The sequence below is a fragment of the Anopheles funestus genome, chromosome 3RL, assembly GCF_943734845.2.
Source record: "Anopheles funestus chromosome 3RL, idAnoFuneDA-416_04, whole genome shotgun sequence".
NCBI lineage: Eukaryota > Metazoa > Arthropoda > Insecta > Diptera > Culicidae > Anopheles > Anopheles funestus.
This window is the reverse complement of record NC_064599.1, coordinates 33,431,146-33,451,379: the sequence shown is the minus strand read 5'-3', so window position 1 is coordinate 33,451,379 and position 20,234 is coordinate 33,431,146. Positions and strand designations below refer to the sequence as shown.

Below are 20,234 nucleotides of genomic sequence, written 5' to 3'. Positions count from 1 at the left end.
AATGTATAGCAAAAAAAAGTGACGGTTCCAAACGTCAGCCACACGAACTTTGTTTATTTTTCGCCTCCCCTTGAACGGTTCAGTACAGCAGAAGCAGTGCAGAGCAGTACAGTGCCCGTGGAGAAATTGTAGCGCCGTGGTAGGAAAATAACACTTTTTCCCGCTACTGCGATAACACCGGTCAAGCGATAATGCCACAGCGGGTGTGAAACGATTAATCCACACTTCTGTGCTTACGCAAAAGAAAGCGATAATGCATTCGCCATAATAGGCTGCGGGTGTCCCTGGAAATTGCAGTGATTTAACACAACCGGTTTCATTGGCAACCGTGAAATTCCTCGGATACAATTTGCAGCTGTGTGAAGAAGCTTGAGATCGCGGTACCTGTGATCCGCGTTATACATTCCATCCCGTGCGGGGACGTTTTTCGTGTTGACCTTGCGTGTTTTTGAACCCAAAGAAAAACGGGTTTCGGGTGGATCTAGGCATCGCGTCAACCGAAGGCGAAGGTAACATTTTCAAGGACATCTTGCGCCCACTGCAGAAACGGGTGCGCAGAAGTACTGTGCAGTGAAGGTTACGAAAGGTAACAGCGAGCAATAAGATTACAAATATTCAGAAAAAGCATCATATAGCACGACGCATCGTCTTCTTTCTTATTATGCTAATTGTCATAAACAATGGCCACGGTTTAGTATGTGTGAAGTTTTCCCACACGACAGCAAAAAATCATCTTTACCAGCGTCCGGCAGGTAGACGAAGCAGGTGGTGAGAACTGACATTGTTTATCTCCCAAGTAAACAACGAGCCGCGTGTGTGTGTGTTTGTGCGTAAATTTACCGTTACCTCGATCCAACTGCAAAGTGTGTGCGTGTGTAGTTTCCCTAGCGCCCCCTCACCGGTGACGTATTGTTTTATCTTCTTGGCAATCATCGATAACGCGTGTGTGGTTCCATCACGGTACTTAAGAGTTTTCTTGGTAGCAATAAATGTACCACATTACGGACGGGTGTCCTATCAGTGAAGCAACACCGTTGAAGCACGACGAACGATACCTTCTGCGACAGCAGCGAGCAGCAACATCGTACCGACATCTTGACCCAGCAGTGATAGTGCATACCGCGGGTGGATCGAGTGATAATACGTGCTCCAGCGACAGTAACTGCAGCAACTGCACGACGGAGCTTAGCAGCGAACAGCAACCCATCGTAGTAACCAGCCGTGGTGGTACAGCAAACGCCCGCTCCACCATCACCATGGACGACACGAAGAAGGTGCTGCTGAAAGTTGGCTTCGATTTTCTCATCCTCTGCTGCGGTGAGTTTCGATTGTTTGGTGCTATCAGTGGATCACGGATGCTATCGCAAAAACCCGTCCACGATAATGACGAAAGCTTGAGGGTTGAAATAGATCCGGAATCTAAAAACAGAACAACCCCATTTGAAGGCGCAGCATACTACGGTTGCTTCAAGTTCAAGGTGGAAATACCCGTATGCAGGATTGAATGTCAATTGTAAAACGACTTTAAGAAAAAAAAACGTTACTTAAACTACCGACCGTGCCCGTTTTGGAATGTGTACAACCTTCGAAAACGGCACGCAGCATGTGGCATTCACACCGAACAGCGCGTATATAGGCCAGCAACAGCATCATGATAAATTTTGCATTTTCAATGACATCAATCTTCTCCACGCGGGCATCATTGTCTACCGGTGTTAGTCGCACCGGAGGCAAACAACCATTTGTCCCTCATCACGTGTAGACGGAAATGGATGCCAAATTAATTCTGTTTGCTGCCGCTGTATGTAGAGACTTTGGCCCGCTGATGTCATTCACGGCGCACGACAAACAATAGTGTGTTTTGTTGCTTTATGTACAACATTTAAAATGATGATTAATGCATAACCCATGATGGTTTATCATGCCAAATGTAATGTAAACAACGAATTCTTATCTATTACCATTTGATAAAATTCCACCGAAACGTATGGTTTGTTTTCGGTTGATCCTTACGGTGGGAAAAGAATATTTCAAAATGTACGATAAAAATTAAAAATAGACAGAACAAAAGCGATGCTAAAACACCGGCACAACGCAACAGGTTGTGACCATTAAGCAATTAAACCACTTCTACTATTCTCTAGCGATCCGGGAGACTCGATGAAAGTATGTTGCCTCGCTTTTTTATTTTTATCAAACCTTCCTTTGACCGTGGGCTCCAACACTCTTATCTAACGCTATGGCTTGGCGGCAAATGAGTCACAGCAAACGACGAAAAATAAAAAAAGGAATAAAGTAAACACCCTACAAGCGGTCTAGGTAATGCGAACCGGTTAGAAGCGAAGGGACACGTTTGAAATATTTAAACAACCCTTACAAACCTTCATCTACCGACTGTTATGGCTGCGGCACGGTTGTTGAATCCGTTTACCGCTCGTAAGTACCGTTTGCAAACAGCAAAATGTGCCGCCAGAAGCTTAACGATATCGTTTAATCACTTGATACAGTTTGAGACGATACTTTGTTGTATTCCAAACAGAAGTAAGTTAATTATGTTGTTAATACCTTCACGAGCAAAACATTCGCATTAAGTTCGTTTGTTTTAATTGGTGGATTTTCACCACATCACACTTATGCTTATGCCCAAGAGTTCTCATAAATTTCAATCTCATACTTTAGATTCAATCCAAGTTTAATACAATAAATAATAAAACGTTTAGATAGTTATAGATACTTCACAAGACACGATCAACTCTAAATCCGTAAAAATTCCAAAATTTTTAACACAAGATCACTTGATCTTGTTGATAGAATTTATAGAGACATTGATTTTGAAGAAATTCTTTAGTCTCTGAATTGATGAGGTTGTTTAAATTTCGTTAATTATTCCTGATAGTCCTCAAAAAAGATAAATCATTTTTCTTTGCTAAGTCAGATAAGAGAACAACGTCCATGTTGTAGTCCAAGATACATTTTTGGTGCTAGAAACTGTGTCCAATATCTGGCGATGTTTCGTACTGACAAAAAAAGAAATGATATGAGAAAATCCTACACTCGATGAGTAACTGATAGGATGAGAAATACCTTATCATCATGTACTTGCTTGAAAATGTAGCTCCACAAGCAAACGATTCTCGTTTTGTAACAACCGCCATAATTGGGAATGCAACACTTGGTGACGCACGCAGCATCCCGAAACTTAATACTTTGCTACGGGGCAGACAATATGGTGTGTCAAGCCGCGCTGGTTTGGAACCGGAAACGCTTCTTGCCCCACATGGTCATAAGACGTCGATCACTCGAGCACTGTTGCTTCTCCACCGTACGTGCGGATGAATTGGACTTTCTCAAGCTGTGGGCCTAGCAGCTGAAAAAATAATCAAAACGCCACGAGCTCAACCGCAACGGCCTGTTGTTGTTTTTTCCTTTTTTTTTTGCTGCTGCAAATGGCAAACAACTCCAACTTCCACGAGGCTCAAACATGCGGTTTGATCGTACCCAACAACAACTTGCCACGGTTGACGATTTCTGGTGTGCGCGCGTTTTTTTTTTGTTGCTCTCCTTGCGTCTCCGTTAGTATAGAAACGTATCAATCAATCATCACGCAACGGGCAGCTAACAACCGACGCACTTCAACACATGGTCACCAAACGGAACGACCATTCGTAGGGGGTAATAACGGAGGCACACACTGCCGTATGGAAATAGCAACCTACCATCACCGCCATCACACATGTGGTTCCTTCGCGCCTCGTCCCCTTTCCGCACAACGGTGCCCGATAGTAGTACCGGATTCACTTTCACCCACCGTACCACTCTTGGGTAAATAGACGCCACTCAGCCGCACAATCCGGCGTTAATGTGCAGTGTGTGCGCGGGCAATCAAATGGATCATTTCCGTCGAATCAATTGCACTCCAAAAAATGCATTTCTCGTATTCGAATGCATGGAGCGGGGGGGGAGAGTAGGGATAAAGAATCACCGGGAGGAACTCCCTGAAAGTGTTTCCCTAACCCAAATATTTGGGTTCATGGGGCTGTCGTCTCTTCGGCAGACAGTAAAGTGGTCGAAGGGTGCATTTTTCTTTACACATGCACAAGGGTTTAAATATGTTTCACTTCTATTCACTTTCTTTGAAGAGATTTAAGTCAATCGTAGTGCCACTTTAACTGCCGTGTAGACATATTGAACGCTTGTCCATTGAGGAAGTGCGAAACATGTCGAACATCTCAACCACGCCGGAACATGGTACCAATTAATTTGAGTTCTGATTTGAGTGTTATTTATTGAACAGCTTCCAACTTCCAGCCCCATGTGGTCTGGTTTGCTATTTGGTTAAAAAAACGCTTGTCCTATTAACAGAACTATGGACATTGCCTAATCCGCAACACATGAGAGCAATAAAGTGTTTTTTTTTTCGCTGGGACATATTTCCGTTTTTTCAATTATGTATGTTGTAAGGCATACTCAACTGATAATGAAATGACTTCTAACTACTATTTGTACCACGTTCTTCTTTGGGAAATTCGACAGAAGCTAGAAGAAATGATCAATTGTTGGATTTAAAGTATGTTTACGGAAAGTTTTACACATTCAAGAATTCTTGGAAAAAATTGTGAAGAATAACGCTCAAAATTATGTTTCAACAACGCCTTTCTACGGGCCACTATAATCCAGGTATTGCGGTTCCCACCAGCAACTCCATAATTTCAAAATATTATTAAAGAAAATACTTAATTATAGTACATGAAAAGCCAGATTTTGAAAATTTTCAATAGAAGACGAATTCGCGAAAGTTTAAAGTTAAAAATGCGATTGTTAGCTGAACAATGTTATAGTATTTTGCCTATAAAACAAAGAGAAGCGTTTTGTAAAGAGTATCTGATGAAGATTCCGGACCATTCAGTTCTAAGGTTTTCCAGAATTTTTGGGTTTCAGAATTGCAAAATGCTGTTTTGAGAAAAAAAACACGATCTCCTCTTTAGTGATCTACTAAGGATCATGTCTTGTCCATTGATTAAGACTCCTTACTACGAACCAACGATTGTGATGGGATTTGGTCCCGATTCTTCCATGTCAAAATCGACATATTTACCACTATATCACCAATCCATCTCAATATAATACGTGATGCAATTCAATGACCTGATAAATTGATCGTTTAACATTTCCCTCCAAGACAAAACATCCAAATGTTCGTTTCTGTGTAATGTCTGCAAAATCATGCTATCATTTTGCACGATTTCGCCAGATTGCCTGATTGCGCAACGCCGCTTCCCATAATCGGAAGCGAAACAAGGCCCATAGTTACTACACCTGTGCATCAACTCGTTTACATATAAATTGCAACAAGTTTCCCAACAAGGATTCAAATTAAAACCCCCGGCAAGGAACGTTCAATATCGGAGCACAATTACTTATCCTTGCTACGGTACTGGCCATCGACAACAATCGATCCCGTATTACACCGTCGTTAACAAGCGGGTCATAACATGCAATTTCCCCCCCCTGCTCGGTATCGCAGGCATTTGAGTATCTCTTCACGAATTCTTCGATCTTCTTGCAATCTTCAAGCTGCATTTACGCGGACTCTCGTCACCTCATAAGCAAATTATTGAAACCGAATTCAATTGACCTTAAGTCAACCACCAACAAGCGAACAAATCTTATCCCCCCCGGGGGAATACCATTGCATAGCTTTACATACATGTCAAGCCCCAAAGCGCTCCTTCTCTCCAGAGTAACGCCGGTTACTCACAGGGGTAGCTTATTTATGCAAATAGTATGCAAATATTTGGCTTCCCTTACTCTGCTCCACTGTGTAACGGAGGGGAGAAGGGTTCGATGCAATACAAATAAGGTACGATGTTTTTTTTAACATCTCGTTTGCGCAAGTACCCCGCCCCACCCAGCTGGGTGGTGTGCATAAAGCATAAGCGAAGATTGTCACGTTTTGTATAGCTATCCAATTTTCTGTTTTCTCTTCACTGGCTTCCAATCAGGCCAGAAAGAAATTGTGTACGACTACGTGTGGTCCCCACGAAGCGTCCTGCACTCGGAACGATTATTTTTATCGATCTGCTTCGGTGTGTAATCAAATCTGCTAGCTGAAAACACATTACTAAAGACGATCGCAAAAACATTCGACAATGTTTGTTTACTGCTGTTATATAGGGGGAAACTTAAAACTGGTTTGCCTGATTGACTTTAAAATTTATTTTAACACCATTCACACTTAAACTTCTTAATATTCACATTTCGTTTGCATAAATTTAGTAACTCTATAAAGAAGAAATATTTGCGAACCAAAAATCCCCGAAAGAAGGCCACAATTGTAAAAGAGAAGGAATCAAAAAACAAATCTGAGTGGGGAAAACCTTGTTCTAAAATTGTTAAATTTACAACAGGACATGAATCATGCCATTGTTGTCGGTAGCAGCCATCAACACACGTTACCATTGTTAATGTTAATATCAGCACGATAGTCTACGGGGTCTTATCTTCCGCGACCAGGATCTTGACGCGGGCGTGATAGTCGCATTGAGATAGCAACGTTCCATTAATATGTGTTCTCATTTTTGTCTGCTTTTATAATTTCAGTTGGATTTCCTATCCTAATCTTCTTCCTGGTCGGTGATCCGTTTAAGCGAGGTTTTTTCTGTGACGATGAATCACTGATGCACCCTTTCCATGATTCAACCGTTACGGTAAGTTACCCGTCACTAAGTAAATTGGTGGCGTAACGCGCCCGTCTTGCGATAAAAAGCCCAGCAAGCCGAAATAAACAAACACAATTATTAAATTATTAACATTTCCATCCTTTTTCACTCCTACAGAACTGGATGCTGTACATCATCGGTATCTTGCTGCCAGTAATAGTGGTAAGTGTTAACGTCGGATCCTATTCGCGGTGTTTCCCGTCAAAGGTTTTTCCTACATATATCGAACGTCATCGCATTGTTTTCCTCAATAACTTTTCAACGATTGTTTGGTAGAAAGAAAAAAACAAGAAAACACCCTCAAACACCCTGTGCGCCGAGTGCACATAATTTATTACACCCCGGTTTTCCTTCGTCGATTGTTAATTACTTTAACCGATCGTAAAAGAAAAAAACCGACCACAAATTCTATCCCTCACCTCGGAGTGTTGGAGTGTATCGATATTTATTTGTTCGTGGTCGTTGTTCTGTCGTGTTAATGTAATAACCGTCCCGGAGAGTTCAACGGTCTAACTGCGTGCGTCTTCCGCGCACCGGATCGTTCGAAACTCCGAAGGGCAACATTCACGAAAACCGGATCGGGGGATGGAAACAAATTTATGCTGGTGGATAAGAAAACATAAATGAATGGGGAAATGGAAGGAAGAAAAAAAAACAAACCATCACACAAACGTTCTAATCGTTCGTCGGTAGGAAGAAGAAATAGTTTGAACAAGCAGAAGAGCATAGGAGAAATTTTGTTAAAAACGTAACATTCAAGCGCGTTGTTTCATCGCTTATGTAAAGTGTTTCGTGTGAGACGTGTTTTCTTATAAAAGAAGTCAAATCCCGTAAAGGAATGGTACCAAAGAGTTTGGAACACCAGTTTTCAAATCCACCACCGTCTTCAGTCTGTTGTGCCAGGTTGTTTGCTGTGACGAATTTGGTTGCGTGGCAAAGAATGATGCCCTTTGATGTGCCGATGAGTTCGTGGTGAGGCGAAATTCCCAGTAGTGCTCTACTGGGACCTTCTCATACAGTTCCCTCAATAGTTTACATTTCTGTCGTCAAATTCGGAAGGCAAACTGCAAGATGCATACGGAGGGCGGTAGGTTGAAGACTGCGAGAAACTTCCGGGAATACAGAATAAATCAAACATCCTGCATAACCTGACAGGACGGATGATAAGCCGCCCCCGGTTGATCGGTTGATTTTCCATTTCCTCCGTTTCATGCGTGTGATGTGTACACACCTAAGAAGATTTATTTGTGCGGGTTTTTAATATGTTTGTATACTGAGACAGCAGCGAACCCCAAAAAGGTTTATTTTATTTTGCGTTAGTTTTATTACACACGCTCAGAATTTTCTAAACATGCAAAAACATACTGCAGACGTAGAGATTTGCGCGAAATCATTCCCTATGGCTTAAACGTCGGAATATGAAAGAGCCCTTTTTGTATTGCCACTCAGTCACGGTCACGGTCATATGCTGGTGCAACGCATAATCGAGCGAATTTTGAAATTCGTTATGGCAGCAGTTCTGGGAAATGGATTTTACGCCTACCCGAGAATACCACAGCTGCTACCACCTCCCTGGTGGGATGTGATGAGGCTTCCTTTTTTGCGATTATGCAGTTTTTTTTGGGGGAGGGATGAAATGATAGCAGAAATCAATGTTGGTAGGCTTGCCACTTTCATGCCCCAGACGGATGGATCCAGCTCAAGGTCTTTCAAAGGGAAGGCCTCAGCGGCAAACCCAAACGGCGTGAAGTACCCGGTCGCGTATGTTCCCGATGTTCCTTTGTTTTAAGTTCCCGATGACGTGCATATATCGTCATCATTCTCGTCGTTCGTACGTGGTTGAATGCATTGAAACATTCTTCACCCCGATACGCTGCTTTGATTTCCATAAAGATACCATGCGCCGGCCAACGCAGCATGGAATAGAAGGGCTACACGACCGCTAAGAAGCATGATAAGTGTATAGTGAAGCTTTTCGTTGGAGTTTTCCCTTTTTTACGCTTGTTCGGCTTTACAGTGTCGTCTACGGTACGGGTGGAAAACGGGTTCCCGATAAATTAGATGGTTTCCGTGTGGTTTTTGCCTAGTGGTGACAGTGACCCAACCACACAACGACCGACCTGTAGCGAGGCTTTGGATCATTAACAACCTATGATGCCTTTCATCGCCTCAGCATGTGAAGCACGTGTGCGAGTGTGTACGATCCATAAGCTCGGTTTTTATAAAATCTTTAACAACTGTGACCAACCCACGTCGTTGGACTATGACCGATAAAACTCGCCGCCTGGGTCCACCCTGGAACGATTCCGACCCTGGTTCTAGGTCTCTAAGACAGACGTGGAGAAAAAACGAAACTTGGGTGAGGCATTTCGGAAAGCTTTCAATGGCCATTCCGAAGGGAAATCGGATAATTATTGGTTGAATGTTCGAACACTAGTTCTTGAAGGAAAAGAGTTCTTTAAATTGTCCCTCATTTAAAGAATCATCCATCAAGCTTGTGAAGCAAGTGGATTACACAGGTGACGCTAGAGTTAGAACATGGTGCCATGTCCCTTTTTTAAAGGTTTTGTTTTACAGCATCTATAGATGTATAAAAATAATTGAAAACACACTTTTATACTGTTGTTTTCCTGTTCTTCCTCTACTATTTTATGAGAAATGTTCAGTCAAACTCTTGTCCTATATTTAGATATACTTCAGATATATTCAGAGGCTTACTTTCTCTATTCATACTTCGTCTATCCAGAGTATTATGTCTTTTGATTTTCCGGGTACAATCATTAATTTGTTTGTCCTACATTAGACTATTCCTACAGCAAAAAATGAATCGGTTTTTCGTCCTCGTTCGAACACTAACCCTTTCCGCCCCGTCTGAGATAGCTTTAAACCATAGTTAAAGCTCTCCATGTACTTCAATAAATTTCATCTTTATTAAATATTACACAAATGAATTTATTATCACGAGAGAATGCACAAATGCCCAATTCAAAGAATACATTCTTCTTTAATTAATCTTCCTGCATTGCATTGAAAAACCGCTTCACCCCACAAACGGGGAGGTCATATTGTGACATAAGTATGAAAAATACCGCCCCGTTGAAAGCTGAAATATTTTCCACACCATTATCACCGCGCCAGACAGCCGTAGCAAATCGATAATCTATCTTACCTAGCCAGGTGCCATTTATCATTGATTTAAATGATACCTTTGCAGTTCATTTCCGCGTGTCGTATGATACCATCAATGGCGTACAAAAAAAAGGTAAAAGCACAAATCCTTTTTTTATCTTTCTTTCTTTCCCTTCCCTCATCATAAAGCACATGCTAAAGCCAGGCTATCTTCGGTTCGAGTATATCTTGTCTGAATATCATATTCGTGGTACAAAAAGCGCTTGTGCCTCGCCTTGTCGCACGTGCCCCCATGCGAACAAATTTATGATCCGCGCAAATTTTCGCTCGGAACCATTTTGTGTGTGTGTGAGCCCGCGCATTTGCCTTGCGTTTGTGGATTGTAATTCATAGATAAAACCACGGACGGATTTGACCTGTCACGGTGTGGTAGTACTTCGTTACTTCGTTTGCCGTTTTGCTTCTCAGTCCCATTTTTGCTCGCCTTTTCTTTCGAATGTGGCTTAAGGGGTTTTAAAAATGCAAATCATAATGCAGGCTTTCTTTTGCTCTGCTTAATGTTGTGTGTTATACGTTCTGTTTTCCATCCACTGCTCGTAAGTTGAGCTCTAGTTAAGTTTTCCTTAAGGATTGGGGATTTGCGAACAAGGTACGAGCAAGGGATCACTGAATGTCGTGCTTTGGGGAACTGGGTCCACCACCTTTTGCTGCCCTAAACGAACCAGACAGACATCGGAGAACGGTACGAAATGGGATCGTCGTTCAGGATGAAAAAAGGGTTGATAGAAACATTAATCTAATTTACGGAACATGTAGTTAAACGATCATGCAGCGTTTGATCACTCGCCATGATTCCAACTCCATGAGGGAGTGGGTAAAGGAACATAAAATATGTCACAAAAAAGCTGAGCATTTGAAACGAGCGATGAATGGAGAAACGATTCGATTGCAGTTGATTGACCCCAATTCGTTCCACTTCATGCTATGGGGGTGTAATACTAACTACAGTACCATGCCAATAAGTGCAGCGGTTTAACAAAACTTAACTAATTGTGTTTTTTTTTTTTTGTTTATTACAGATTATAATCACGGAACTATGCAGAGCAAAGATGAAAAACACATCCGATACACTTCCGCTAAAGGTATGGAACACGGATATTCCCTTCTGGATCGTGCAGTCGTACAAATCGGTCGGTATGTTTGGATTTGGTGCAGCCGTTAGTCAGCTGTTGACGGACGTCGGCAAATACACGATCGGTCGCCTACGGCCACATTTCTTTGACGTAAGTAAACCGATAGAGAATCGATTGGGTAAACCATTTTTATTGACCCATTTTAGTTAATTGGTAATGGAGCGTACACCGGTGATGATGTAAGGCCCCCCCACTATCATCGATAGATATCTTTAGCAAGCGTTGTGCTACAAATCATTAGAACGCGGGACGTTCGTTACGTTCTTTTGAGCGTTGAGTACAACCATTAGCAAAAACATAAAAAGGCGGAAGACAAATACGGTTCGATTCGATTGATCACCAAAGGAAGTGCATCGCAAACTTCCCGTTTCGAGTCAATACACTCAATCGTAGGTTCCCTTTTTCCGGTGCACCAACAGCGTGTGGTCCAACATCGCTTGCGCTTCGTAGCGAGAAGCACCGATAGTTAGACTCGTTATCAATTCGAATTGCGGTAAACCCCATCAAACCCCCCATCCGTTACCAATGTGTATCGGTAACTGGTGCCTATTCACACAACGATTGCACAATTCAATTGTGTTACTGTCGATCCACTGTCACGAGGTAAAAGAAATGAACTTCAGCGCATTCATGTTCGGTGCAGTTTCTCTTGCCCTTTTTGAAATGCCACTCAAGCAGCCTGATCGTGTGGGCCTTTCTTCCTATTAATTGTATTCGCTGCTTTGCTGTACACACACACACATCCAGTGGCGCTAATGAATGGGTGGCCAACCTCTCCATACACTTCATAGCCACTTAGGGTGATCTCATGTAATGGCCGTTTGTGAAATGTGAACAGGTTCAAGTCATAAAATTGCCATCAAAATCACAAACTGGAAACAGGTTTCTTTAAATCATTCGCCATTGGAATGTTTTTTGGGGGAAAAAACAGTTTGTGTGGCTAGAAAGTAAAGGCGATAAATAGCTCAAAATATTGAATCTAAACTTTAAATGATTCCAAAACAAAGGAAATATAAACAATTTTATCGTTTATATTAGTTTAAAATCAGTTTTTTTTAAATTAAAATGCTAGTTCTTTTAATATTTAAAATGATCTCTTAACAGAGCTGTTAAAGCGATAATGTGCGGTGAAAATATTACTCTCTCCAATAAAGATACCCTGACGAGCTTGACGAGCGGTTGTCGTGCCCCTTCTAATGATCGTAAGGGCATTAAAACGACTATTGATCGTCGTCGTCGTCGTTGCCTTTTCGCGAAACATTGCAATTAGCTGATTAAGATGTTGCACGAACAGCGACCAACAGTCCGCTGGTACGTACTTATTATCATCTCATACGGTTTTCCTTTTTTTTTATTACCACCACTAAATAAAGGTCTGCAAACCCCGGATGCCCGACGGAACCACTTGTGCCGATGCTATCAATCAAGGACGATATGTAACGGACTTCACATGCACCAGCGAGAAATCGTCTGCCCGCATGCTGAAGGAAATGCGCCTGTCATTCCCGAGTGGACATTCCAGTTTCTCGATGTACACGCTTGTTTTCTGCGCTGTAAGTATCGCGTTCCCTTCCGCCCATTCACATTGTACGACTTACAATCGTATCTTCCCCCGTTACACAGATATTTCTGCAAGCCCGCATGAACTGGCGCGGTTCGAAGCTGCTGAAACACTTTTTCCAGTTCCTGCTGATCCTGCTCGCCTGGTACACCTGTTTGAGCCGCATTTCCGACTACAAGCATCACTGGTCGGATGTACTGGCTGGGGGCGTACTCGGTGCCACGGTAGCGATCGTCGTGTCGAACTTCTGCACCGACCTGTTCAGTGTGGCACGCAAACGTATGCTGATGAGCGCAACCTTACCACAAACACGGTACGAGCTTAGCCCAAACCATACACACGGGAATGGCAACTAAAGATATGGTAGTTGGCTGCACATACCGCCGTACAATCCTGATTCGCTTGCGGACCACCACCTGCACCGAACTTGATCGTCGAGTTCCTTTTTTGCCAATTCCTCAAGGGAAATCTGTGCATTCAATGCACTTTTGTGGCGAGATGCCAACCATGCGTCACCAAGTAATCGCATCAATTAATGCTACTACTATCTGTGGGAAAAGCGGGGGGATATGATCACGTAGTAGCAATCTCTAGCATCGTAAGCGACAACCGATAGCGAACAGTAGTGAGGAGTAATTTATTACGTTTACTCGTTAAGCTTTCTAATAGTGTGGTAGGAAGTTAGGTTAATTCACAATAGCAGTAGTTCAGACGAAGTGGCTGAGAAGACTAAAGGCCAACACATAGGAAAGACACAGCATAGATTTATCAGTTGCTAACCTAAACGAAGGCTGCTCTCGGTAAGATACGATTCGCTGTCGAGTTTTCTATTAGAGCAACATAAAATGGTTGTATATTTATCCATATAACTAGATACAATCACTTTTGTCTGTAATAATCTTTAAAATATCTATAAGATACGAAACCCGCTGCAGATTCAGATTTTATAAGAACCGATCAGAGAGCGTAAAGATAGATTATTGTTTTAGATTTCTTAATTACAGGCAATAGTCTGTTGTTTCGGTAGCAAAAATTATTCCAACACGATGTTGTTTACAAATATAAATCGACATTGGTACTTTTCACAACGATTGACTAACAGTAGAAAAATGAATTACGGTGTTTTTTTTTAATTCAAAGCATTAGTTGCGTTAAAGTTGCTTATGCAAACACTTTACTGCAAGGTTTACATCCCGACTTGGAATAGAAAATTATTATATCTCTTGAAGTTATTAATTAGAAAGTATATGCTGGCACTACATGTAATCACATTCGGTTGTTTAGTATGTAAAAGTTTTATTTTTCACATTACATAGATTAGTCCGAAGACCGTGTAAGACCAGAAGTCCTTAGTACTGTTGGAGATTCGCAGAAAATATACGCTGTCGTACGAACCTCATAAAGAAAACTGCGTTATGGCGTTAAATAATACGCTTGTACCAAGCTATGGTTTCAATATATGACCTTTGCTTTTTTTCGGAACGTTTAACATTTATATCAATGATCAATGATTATCAAATTTATAATCAATGTTTCTAATTGAAGAACCATCTGCTAGAACATCTTTCCGACGTCTATTTTTGAATATTTCCGTCTATCTGAGCCGGAATGATTTAAATGTTGATATTCCTTAACAAAAGCATATGAAAACGAAAAAAAAGGAACAATCTCCTGTTTGATGTATGGCATGGAAAACCCTTTTAGGCTTACCATTTGTGTATCCGTTTGGAAACCAAACCCTTGGAGGCATAAATCGCACCTTGTTATTTATCCGAAAAAAATATTGGAATGTTACAGATAAATACATGCTGCAGGTAGTAACACAGAAAAGGACAATGATTATGAATAATTCAAGTCCTTCCTAGCCAGCTCCCTGCTTTAAGCATGAATAACCAAATCCGAAAACGTGTTTAAAATCAAACAAGAACCAAACTGACAAGGTATTAATATCAGACAAAATTAGGATTACAGACCCAATCCATTGAAGGGGTAACATTTTCATCCCTCATTTTAACCCAACAGATATTAACAGATTTTACTCTAAACTGTAATATTTGTTTTCGACTTAAGCTTGTTGTTCCTCCCAAAACCGCTCAATTTAAATTCCTTTCCAAATACCTTGATCCTTGATCCTTGTTCCAAAGCATCTCCTATCATCATGCATTGGACCATCTATTTTTCAGGTTTCGTTTTTCATAGATCAGTCCTTCGTATTGCGTAGATGATCGTGGTGAAACAATAGCGTGCCAAGCTTACGTTTGGTACTGTAATGAACCTCTTTTTTCATGATTTAATGCAGGGTTATTTTTTCATGGTTTAATGCCTCCTTTACATGCGGCCGCTTATGGAATAGCCATAGCCGAGGGTCAATCTCGGGATCTCTCGGGAGGGCCCTAGTTTGGAGACTCTTGGTTTAATGAATTTGAATCTCTTTATTTGTTTTATGGTGACTCGCGAATCGTTCCTTTAACTCATTCTTTTCATTGACAAATATATCCGATGACTACAGTTCGATATCATCCTCCTTAAATTTACCAATGTGATTAGGGATTCAATTAAATGTGGTCGAAATCTAAGTTGGGTGTTGCCTCTGAGATACACCGATTCCTAAATCAGGTTTCACCAATGGCGAACTTAAACAAAATAGTTGTCAACAATTATCCCATTATTATTTTGATAACAAGCAGATGCAAAAAAAGTAAAAGATGTTATCAAGAAACTTCTTAACAAATTATTACGTTTTCATATGAAAGTATATCAGTTCTTCAACACCTTATATTTATGGTGTTTTTCCATGATGAATAATTGTCCCAGTAAATGAAAGCGAACGACGTAACTATCCAGAGATAGATCAATAATTAAATGATGACTTATAGTATATAGGATCACACTATTTTAAGTTGAATTTTTGAAGTTGAAGTTTGTAATTTTGATATTAACTTAATTCGATCAATGAAGTATCAAGCCATTTGTATAGCAACTTGCCTGAACAAATTTACTAATGAAATGCATTTACTTTGCCTATATGTTGTTAATAATAAATCTTTCGTTTAGTAAATGTTTCCTTTCATTAGTACTGTGTGGAAATACTAGCTTCTATCTTATGTTTATTTAAGTGGAAATATTGTACTCACATGAAATTTCACTATTACAACATACTTTTCAGGAATGTCGGTTGCAGGATGTAAACCTAAAAACAATGAAAGTTTCATTAATCGTATGATTAACACAATGTCAAAGAATTTAGAAAGTGTCCTCTAATTATTGGTCACTGTACCTTTAGGCAGGCTTGTTTTGTGGTAGACATTTGTATGATGCCATTAACGAAAATACAAATGATTTCGAAGAAACGAGAATTACACAACTGTACTAAATATCGCTAGATATTTCAAATCTTTACATTAATTTCATTATGTTTCCCCTTCACAGGGACAGTCCCCTTCACACACGCGGACAATTCAGAAAATATTCAACAAAAAGACAACGCGCCGATAAATGACGGAACGCTTTTCCTGGAAAGAACAGGAAAAGAACTTTCACCAAACAAGAACATGTTTGTACATGTTTCTACCGAAACTATTTTTCTACTGAGCGAAAGCGAACCGCAGTAGGCGACCCATCAAAGCAAGCCAAGCGCAAATGACGATAAACGGCGACGCCATACTTTTTCGCGCCCAAAAGTAGCTTGAGTCGCCATTAACGCAGCTGCGCTTGGGCAGGGTTTGCCGCTGCATTGGTATGCGGGGCTAGTTGATTGCATCATGTAAGCTGCTGTGGGAAAAAATAGCTACCCCTGCACCCAAGCCAAGCCGCCGCTCGTGAATATGCGCTTGTGGCTTGGCTTCCGCGCAGATCTAGAATATGGTCAGTCAAACCCACGCTAATGACATTATGAATTCCCCGTCCACATTAAACAACCCGATAGAAGGAAAACAGAATGATCTTTGTAAAATCGATTGGTGGCCCTGAAAAGGGCCGTTTTGGAGAATGAACTGTCTCGAAGATGGCTTAAGCGCGCTCGCCACGGATGCGACGGGCAAGCTGGATGTCCTTGGGCATGATAGTCACTCGCTTGGCATGGATTGCGCAGAGATTGGTGTCCTCAAACAGGCCGACCAGGTACGCCTCGCTGGCCTCCTGCAGCGCCATCACAGCCGAGCTCTGGAAGCGGAGATCAGTCTTGAAATCCTGAGCGATCTCACGCACCAGACGCTGGAACGGCAGCTTGCGGATCAGCAGCTCAGTCGACTTCTGATAACGGCGGATCTCACGCAGTGCCACAGTTCCCGGGCGATAGCGATGCGGCTTCTTCACGCCACCGGTTGCCGGCGCGCTCTTGCGGGCGGCCTTGGTAGCCAGCTGCTTGCGGGGAGCTTTACCTCCAGTCGACTTGCGGGCTGTTTGCTTCGTACGCGCCATCTTACTTCAGAGATCTAGCTTCAAACAAAGTCAAGTGGAGAGATTACTTTTCGTTTACACAGACGTTCGTCACCACGGTCAATGCGCAAATTTCCCACTGAGACGCCGACGCCTCTTTATATACACTTTCTTGCTCACAAACACTTGCGCACTGCGCACACCGGTTTACTGCGGTTGAGCTACAAACGCACACAAACTCAACCAACCGGTTCATGCCACTGAACTAACATTTTGGCGGAAACGCGACGTCCTCTGATTCAGGGGTTGCCAAACTTTTACCTCTTTTTGCTGCTAAAATGGTGAAAACGGGCTCGGAAAGCTGATAATGTGCAAAATTGTACAAAGTCTTTGTAACATCGCAAGCGCAAATATGTCAGGAACAATTATACAGCATTCTTCATAACCCGGAAACGGCTTTAATGATTTAGTTTTCAAGATTTGTAGGAAACTTTGTTCAACATATTTTTTTATCAAAACGATGGGTTCGGGTATTGTAATTCCATCGTTATAAAGCAAATGAAAAGTGAAACTCTGTTTGTGTTTAACTTGTTATATATTTTTTATTTTTTCCAGCTGCTCCGAAACAAGTTTGCCGACCCCTGCCGTTGGTGTAATGAACAGACGAAGAGATTGCTTCCTTTGGCATTTCTTTTTCGAAGCGGTATGAACTAATGTTAGGCAATAGAATCCGGAGTCTGTGGCTCGTTCCTTGATTCGAATTAATCCTGATTCAATCTTAGGCGATGTCCCTCTCCCTCTTGGCAATCGTATGAAAATTCCTGTTGGCCAAAAACCAATATCCCACCAGGCGTATACGACGGTCGTATTTCGGTCTTAAAGCAACACTTACAGCAGCAATATTATTATGTAGATGTCTTGCATCCATTTTTTACCAAGCGGTTATAATAAAAAATACTTACTAACCATGACTGATGTGATCAATATGTGATAAACTGCGCCAGTCGACACGGCAGGACCGGGGATCAAATCTCATCCGGACCATCACCCCGTAGCAAGGCCGCGGTCTAGTAAGCCAGAAATGGCCGACGTGACCTTAGAGGTTGTTGAAGCCAACAAGAGAGAGAACCATCACAACTGCGGCCAAAAGATGAGAGCGCTGTCATAGGACACTAGTTTCTCTCGTTAATAAATCCATCGTTTGGTACTAGAACTTGACTTTTTTTTTTCTTGTGGTACTTTTACGGTACTTTTCTGTGTAGAATTTAAAGAAAATTTAAGTACAAAAACAACACTTTAACAGTAGACAACATCAACAATGAAACACAATAAAGTACATCGGTGGGTGACCCGGTAGTGAATGTGTTAAACGGCGCCAGTTCCACACGACAGGGCCGGGTATCGAATCCCATCCGGACCGTGTCGCCCCGTAGCAAACACTGACTATGTATGTGGCTGTGTGGCAAAATAAGTCTAGTAAGCCAGAAATGGTCGGCGCGACCTTAGAGGTCGTTAAGCCAATAAAGAAGAAAGCTCATCGCTCCAATCTCACCAAGCGGACAAATAAGAATCGAGGATGCGAAACAAAACAAAGAAGAACACCTTCGATGTATTGCATTGACAGATGAACGAATGTTGAAAGTTTCAAACGATCATGAAACCCGATGAAAAGTTTCCTGAAACATTCCAAATTTTATGCTCCTCTTCCTGCCCTTCCCCCAAGAGCACACACAACTCTTTGGTATAAAATAGCGTGATTTCGAACCAATCCTCTATTAAGACCACAAAGTCGTACTGTAGAGCAAATAAATATTCTGCGACCCATATCAGACTTTGTGGTCGTAGTGTGGTTATCTGGGAAAGACTGACTATGTATGTGGCTGCGTGGTAAAAATAAGTCTAGTAAGCCAGAAATGGTCGGCGTGACCTCAGAGGTCGTTAAGCCAAGAAAGAAGAAGACGAATCGCTCCAATCTTACCAATCGGACAAATAAGAATCGAGGATGCGGCACAAAACAAAGAAGAACACCTTTGATGAGTTGCATCGACCAATGAACGAATGTTGAAAATTTCCAACAACCATGACACCCGATGAAAAGCTTCCTGAAACCTTCATTCCCTTCCCTCAAATGCACTCAAAACTCCTTGGTATAAAGTAGCGTGATTGAGAGCACAAAATCGTAGTGAAGAAAAAATAAAAATGTTGCAACCCTTTTGAGACTTTGTGGTCGTAGTGAGGGTATGTGGGAATCGTTTGGCTTCTGCTTAGATTCTCCTAGGCTCCTTGGTCAATGACACCACAACGAGAAGAAATAGTCATGCGCGTATTGAATCAGAACCGCTCGATTCGTTTCAATCTTTCTACTGAGTGAACGAGATCCGCACAATAGAATTATTAATGACAGTTTTCCGGCACGCCGGCCGTACGGCGACCCGATGATTCGATTTGACGACTACAAATAAGAAAGGACGGATCAAAGAACCATAGTTCTGTTTCGGACAATGGAAAAACGCCTCCGACGGTTCTTCGGCACGTCCCGGGTAGCAATATCAACATACCGTCTCGTTCTGTCTTATGAACAATCAAACCTGCCAAAGTGAGAAAGCATGTTGGTTTGGCTGGTCGAGGTCGGCCGTACGGCGACAGTTCAGTGCGAGGATGATTCAGCTTGCCGACACACATACAAATGCTCTTTACTCGCAATGAAACTGCCAGTAATACACGTACATTACACATTAGTATGGTCAGTTGCGCTCGGTTCAACAAACTGAATGATCAACACTACCTCACGGACATCGTGCGGAAGAACTGCCGTACGCGTTCAGTTCACAACACTGATCGAACTGGACCGCACTCAATACCTTTAAAAGAATCATTTCTCCCATGTCTAAGAAGAAGCCCGAATGGAACTGAGAACCGCAAAGACACATTTTATATTTGGCTACGAATTGGCAGCAGTTTTACTGCTGAGGGATCGCTCGGAATGGGATTTCTGTTGGACATGAGATAACCCATTGTGCAACGCAGACGAACTAATGTAATATCATTCTTCTAACTACTTCCGATCTAGTATGTTGCATAATCTAGACGTGTGTTAATAAACCGAGTTGTGTGACGAGTAGAAAAATGCTCTCTGCGAGCTGATTCTTTAACGTAAATTCTAACAGGTTATGGGCCCAGCGCACACCGCTTTATCTACTGTAAATCCTTTTGCTGTCGAAAATGGAGGGAAGCCGATTCAACATATCAAAGCTG

The 20,234-nt window shown here is 41.9% G+C and overlaps 3 protein-coding genes across 3 annotated transcripts in view; 1 reads left to right on the top strand and 2 right to left on the bottom strand.

Moving 5' to 3' along the window:
- The window catches only part of LOC125767857 (uncharacterized), a 52,339-nt gene extending 36,439 nt beyond the window's left edge, over window positions 1-15,900 (bottom strand). Inside the window, exons 1-2 of the mRNA XM_049434786.1 lie at window positions 15,880-15,900; window positions 15,737-15,792 (exon numbers count right to left, since the gene is read on the bottom strand). The gene's annotated coding sequence lies outside the window, so the exon portion shown is untranslated. The remainder of the gene's footprint in view (window positions 1-15,736; window positions 15,793-15,879) is intronic.
- LOC125767853 (putative phosphatidate phosphatase) lies at window positions 61-14,091 on the top strand. The gene is made up of 6 exons (XM_049434782.1): window positions 61-1,317; window positions 6,601-6,707; window positions 6,837-6,881; window positions 10,928-11,131; window positions 12,415-12,594; window positions 12,665-14,091. Exons 1-6 carry the CDS (start codon window positions 990-992, stop codon window positions 12,956-12,958), a joined length of 1,158 nt encoding a protein of 385 aa, XP_049290739.1. The 5' UTR covers window positions 61-989; the 3' UTR covers window positions 12,959-14,091.
- Window positions 15,901-16,531: 631 nt separating the features above from the next.
- LOC125767861 (histone H3) lies at window positions 16,532-17,132 on the bottom strand. Its single transcript, XM_049434791.1, has one exon. It carries the CDS (start codon window positions 17,019-17,021, stop codon window positions 16,611-16,613), a length of 411 nt encoding a protein of 136 aa, XP_049290748.1. The 5' UTR covers window positions 17,022-17,132; the 3' UTR covers window positions 16,532-16,610.
- Window positions 17,133-20,234: the final 3,102 nt, after the last annotated feature.